The sequence below is a fragment of the Chaetura pelagica genome, unplaced genomic scaffold (genome assembly GCF_000747805.2).
Source record: "Chaetura pelagica isolate M959 unplaced genomic scaffold, ChaPel_1.0 scaffold1317, whole genome shotgun sequence".
Classification (NCBI taxonomy): Eukaryota; Metazoa; Chordata; class Aves; order Apodiformes; family Apodidae; genus Chaetura; species Chaetura pelagica.
In genome coordinates this window covers 132,864-137,923 of record NW_009954037.1, presented here as the reverse complement: position 1 = coordinate 137,923, position 5,060 = coordinate 132,864, and the positions used below count along the sequence as shown (strand labels likewise).

At 62.5% G+C, this 5,060-nt stretch overlaps 1 protein-coding gene across 1 annotated transcript in view; it reads left to right on the top strand.

Moving 5' to 3' along the window:
- The first annotated feature begins 222 nt into the window (after window positions 1–222).
- RSPO4 (R-spondin 4) overlaps window positions 223–5,060 on the top strand; it is a 7,173-nt gene continuing 2,335 nt past the window's right edge. The window contains exons 1-4 of the mRNA XM_010002301.1: window positions 223–301; window positions 3,216–3,404; window positions 3,634–3,777; window positions 3,860–4,045. Of these exons, the coding sequence (XP_010000603.1) occupies window positions 223–301; window positions 3,216–3,404; window positions 3,634–3,777; window positions 3,860–4,045 (598 nt within the window). The remainder of the gene's footprint in view (window positions 302–3,215; window positions 3,405–3,633; window positions 3,778–3,859; window positions 4,046–5,060) is intronic.

Below are 5,060 nucleotides of genomic sequence, written 5' to 3'. Positions count from 1 at the left end.
GGCTGGCACCGGCTATAAAGGCAGAGCTCCCCGGAGCACCCGGCATTTCCCCGCCACCATGAGCTCCCCCCTGGCCTGACAGCCCCTGCCTCCCCGGGAGCGCCGGGGTGGGCTGGTGTGAGCCCGGAGCCGCTCTCCTCCCTCCCACCGCCCCTCCGGACCAGCCCCACCAGCCGCTTGGATGCTTTGATTTCTTCCCTGCCCGAAATTCATCCTGCCCAGATGCAGTGGATAATATTCATGTTGCTGTTATTCATCCGCTCCGTGGAAATGCTCACGCAGAACCGATGGAAGAAGCAAGGTACGGTGCGCGGGGCTGGCGCGTCCCGCTCAAGTGCGGCAGGGAGGCTTGGGGACCAAGAGTGACACGGGCTGAGCCGGGATCCGGCGTCATCCCGACCCGGCCCCCTGGGTCCCTTCTCGGTGCACGGCTCAGAGTGAGAAGGCACAGTGCAGCCCCATGACACTGCCTGCCCGATGCCAGCCCTGCCCTCGGGGCTGGGAGCGGACAGCGACGGGCAATACAAACCCCAGGAGAGCCAGGGACGGTGGTGATAGTGCAGAACAGGCTCATTTTCCAGTATTTCCCTTCTCTGCCTAATGCACAAGAGGAGTAAAACCTCCGGGAAGGACGCTCAGAGCCAGCGCAGGCACTGCCTGCCCCCCTGCCCCGTCCCCCCCCCCAGCAGAGACACCAGCCCAGCCACTCCTCTGTGCAGGGCAAGGGCACAGGGCACGCCAGGGCTGTGCTAGGCAGCGCAGCTCTCTGTTGGGCACTGCTGGTGACCCCTCGCTGGGCAGTGCCAGGGCTGATGCTCATCTCTGTACCAGAAGCAGCTCGGTTTGGGAGCTGGGATGTGCCGGGGACAGGACCTGACGGGACAGGGTTCTTGCTGGGGGCTGGAGCCTGCGCAGCTTTCCACATGCCTGTTGCATGCTAAAGACATGCAGAGGCAGCGGGTGCATGCGACAGTGCAGGTGACCAGGGTGGCTGCTGAAACAGCCCTGGTGGGAAGCGGCACCGAGAGGCGCTCAGGGGGCCATGGCACCCACCACCCCAGCTGCTGGCAATCCGTGTGGAGCGGCCCGATGCTGTGGGATGCATGGGAACCTCAGGTCCTGGCCAGCACCCGGGGCTCTGCCTACAGCTCGGGGGCTCAAGCGTATCTTCTGTCTCCCACTATAACCGGTCGCAGAAGGGCCAGCACGGTCTCCAAGGGCCAGGAGCCGAGGGATGGGGCAGCACCTCACAGCCATCCTGCTGCTGCCGGGAGCTGCCTCCAGCAGTGACACTGAGGGACAGTCTGGGCAGCCCAGTGCCGGCAGAGCCAGGGTGGCAGAGCTGGGCTCAGAGGGGGGGCAGTGATGGGTGATGCTGCACTGATGTCTGGCTCAGCCTGGGTCTGCCATCGCCAGGAACAGCAAGCCCACCAGGTGTCCCTCGTGTCCCCAGTCATACAGTTTTGATGTGAGCCCCGTCCCAGTGTACAGCACTGCAGCTCCCCGGTGTTGCTGCTGGTGGCAGAGGCACGTGCCATGCTGGCAGCCCTGGCTGGTAACCCTGAGGCTCCTGGGTTGGAGGAGCAGGACCAGAACCTTTCCCTGGCCCCCATCAGTGAAGGCAATGATGCCCTGGAACCCACACGGGGCTCCCACCTTCCCTGCCTCAGATGGGGGCTGGAGGTAGAGCAGCCAAAGGAAAAAAAAAAAAATCATCAAAAAGAATTAGGGAAGGGAAAAGAGGCTCGTAAATCCCTGGGTCTCCAGGGAAGCTGCTCCAGCTGCAGCCAGGAACACAAATGTTGTCAGCGTTTGGTAAATATGTAACGGAGACCATAACAACTTAATGGATCCAAGGTGCTTCGTTAGCGCTCCCAGCAGACGCAGCCCTAACGAAACTCCCGGCCGTGCTGCTGTCCTGGGCCAGGCAAGGGGACTGGGATGAGCCAGCCTGGGGACAGTGCCTGGCACCGGGACACTAGGATGCAGGGCACCACCTGCCAGAGTCTCCCCCAGCTTCCCCAGCACCCACCTCTGCTTTCCTCCAGCCCCTCTGCCCCGGCTGCTGTGGCCATGAGGCCCCTTCTGCCATCAGCTCCTGGGGCTCAGAGAGGACCAGTGCCAGGGGTGGCTCCTGGGGCTGGAACCTGTCCCCACGCTGGGCAGTACCCAGCACAGTGTCTTATCTGGCTTGTCCTTGGCCTCTCAGCTCTGTAGGAGCCAGAGCTGCTCCAGGGCAGATCCCTCCCTGCAGACCCAGGGGGTCTGTGTCAGCCCCAACCTGGGACAGGGCTGTGTCTGGGTCAGCCACCTCCTTAGGCCTTCACTACCTGCAAAATCCCATCTTAATGCTCAAAGATCTGTTGGCAGATGAAGCCCAGGCCCCCAGCATGTGGCACCAGTGCTGCTGGCACTGTCACTGCTGCGTGGCACCCATTCAGGAATACTCTGGGGAGTCTGTGGTACTAGACTCCAGCAAATGCTTCCTGACGTGGCCAGGAGCTTGGTGGCCCCTTATTGTGATGCCCAGCCAGCCCAGGGGTGCAAAAAGACACCAGGCACAGGTAGCCCCCAGTGCTCAGACCTCAGCTCCCCAGTTCTAGGATGCATTTCTCTGGGTGCAGGGAGCCAGCCTGGGGAGGAGCAGCAGTTGGCAGGGGCTGCAGGCCGATGGGGACTGGCACCCCTTCCTTGTCCTGGCCACTGTCACCCAGGAGCATAGCAAAAGCAGCCAGGGCACGACAGAGGCTCTTGAGCAACCAGACAGATCCTTATCTTGGCTCCTCTAGAGTGCTTCCAAAATGCTCTTTGTCCCCTGACACTTAACAGGCATCAACTAATTAATCCAGGTTGGAGCATATTTCTGTCCTTCTGATCCAGCCGTGGTTTAGCTCGTGTTTGGATTCTTCCTGCAGGATGGGCATGGCTGGCACAGGAACAGGGCTCAGGGCCAAACCTCAGCCCTGGGCCTTGGAGAGATGGAGGCAGCGATGCCCGAGCTGAGCGCTGCGGGGACCAAGGGCTCTGTGTGTCCCTGAGCTGCCAGCCTGGGACATGGTGGCATTTGGGTGGCAGAGGGAGATGGGGAGGCATCTGCAGGGTGATGGGACAGTGTTGTCACCCTTTCTGTGGGTCGAAGAGGGGCTGCCACTGGGCTGGAACCCTCCCAGAGCCCCAGCCATGCCTCAGCCCCTCTGGGTTGTGTCCCCCCACAGTGAGTGCCGGCCTGCTGGAGAACTGCACGGGCTGCATCCTGTGCTCTGAGGACAACGGCTGCATCACCTGCCACCACCGGCTCTTCCTGCTCATCTGGAGGGATGGCATCCGCCAGTACGGGATGTGTGTCCACACCTGCCCCCCCGGCTACTTCGGCGTGCGGGGGCTGGAGGTCAACAGGTGCACAAGTACGTCCAGCACCAACCAGGGGCCCCCCGACCCTGCCCATCTCCCCCTGCCACCCATGTGGTCCCCGGGAATGGTGATGGCTGCTTTTCCTGGCAGCGAGAGCTGGGGACAGCTGGGCCATGGGGCTTCCTCCCCTTTGCCCCTGCCCAGAGCTGGACCCTGCGGGTTTGCAAAGGGGTCCCCGGGGGTACCGGGCCGGCCCGGGTGACCAGCCCTCCTTCCTGGCAGAGTGCAGGTCTCCCAGCTGCGAGAGCTGCTTCAGCAAAGATTTCTGCATGAAGTGCAAAGACAAGTTTTACTTGCACAAGGGCCAGTGCTTTCGGCAGTGCCCCCCCAGCACCGCAGCACAGCCCGGCACCCACGAGTGCCAAGGTAAGCAACACCTCCTGCCCGTGGTCCCTCGGGACGTGGCTGGTGCTGCCTGCTCACCGTCCCCACTCCCTGTCCCCTGCAGAGATGTGTGAGCCAGGACCCTGGAGCGAGTGGAGCACCTGCAACCACGAGGGCCGGACCTGTGGCTGCAAGTGGGGCGTGGAGACGAGGGTCCGGGAGGTGCTGGGGGCCAACCGGGAGGAGGGGGCTGCCTGCCCCGCCCTGCTGGAGACAAGGAAGTGCCGCATGAGGAAACACTGCCCAGGAGGTGAGCATCATACTGCCTGATACCCCCAGGGGTGGGTCCATGTCCCCAGGGCAGGCAGCAGGAAGAGGGGTGTGTCTGGCAGTGGCTGAGGTGCCTGCCTGTCTTCTCCTGAGCATCCTGAGGCTGGTGGCTGTGACCCCGCAGTTCTGGAGATGCACTGCCTCAGGCACCTGTGCTGAGCAGCTCTGGTGCTGGTTGCGGGGCCGGTGGGGTCCCCCGTGGGCAGGACACCGGGCTGGCTGCTCCCCCTGGCAGCCTCTCAGACCACCTGGCACTGGCCAGAGGCTCCTTCCCTTCCACTGCCGGGCTGGGACAGGCAGAGGTGTGAGCTGCTGTGGTGGGACAAAACTGCCAAGCTCTGGCTGCCGTCCTGCTGTGCTGGCGAAGGGGAAGTCATGGCTGGGTGTCCTGTATCCCAGCTGTGCATAACAAGGGTTGAGACCCACAGGGGTTGAAACCCACAGGGTTTGAGCCCCCAAACTCCCATCAGCACTGCTGGAGCTGGAGGGCATCACACAGGGGATTTCTGATGGCCAAACCTTTGGCAGACCCCCCTAGGGAAGGGTCCTCCTTCATGACTCGCCCAGCAAGACGTTAGCTACTGCTCCTGCACCTCTTCCCACCACAGCAGTGCCACGGCCCCAGGCTGGGGGTCCCTGGATCAGGGCTTTCCACCACCTCTTGCAGCCCCCAGACCCAGCATGGAGTCTGGCTGGGCTTGGGCACGTGGCCGCCAATGGGAACCAGGAGGAGGCTGATGTCATTTTCGGATGCAACTGGCTGGACTGAAGCCATTCTAGTAAATCTCCCTTTAATAACTGGCAGCAAGGGGGATTGTAGGAGACACTGATCCGTAGATCCTGGATGGAGATCCGAGCTGCTGTGTGGAGGGTTGTGGCTCAGAGCTGTGGGGTCACTCTGTTCCGTGGGGTGCACCAGCTGGCTCCTGAGGGAAGTTCAGCGAGGGGAGGAAGAGAAAAAGGCTGGAGAAATGGGGGCAATAAAAAGATGTGCG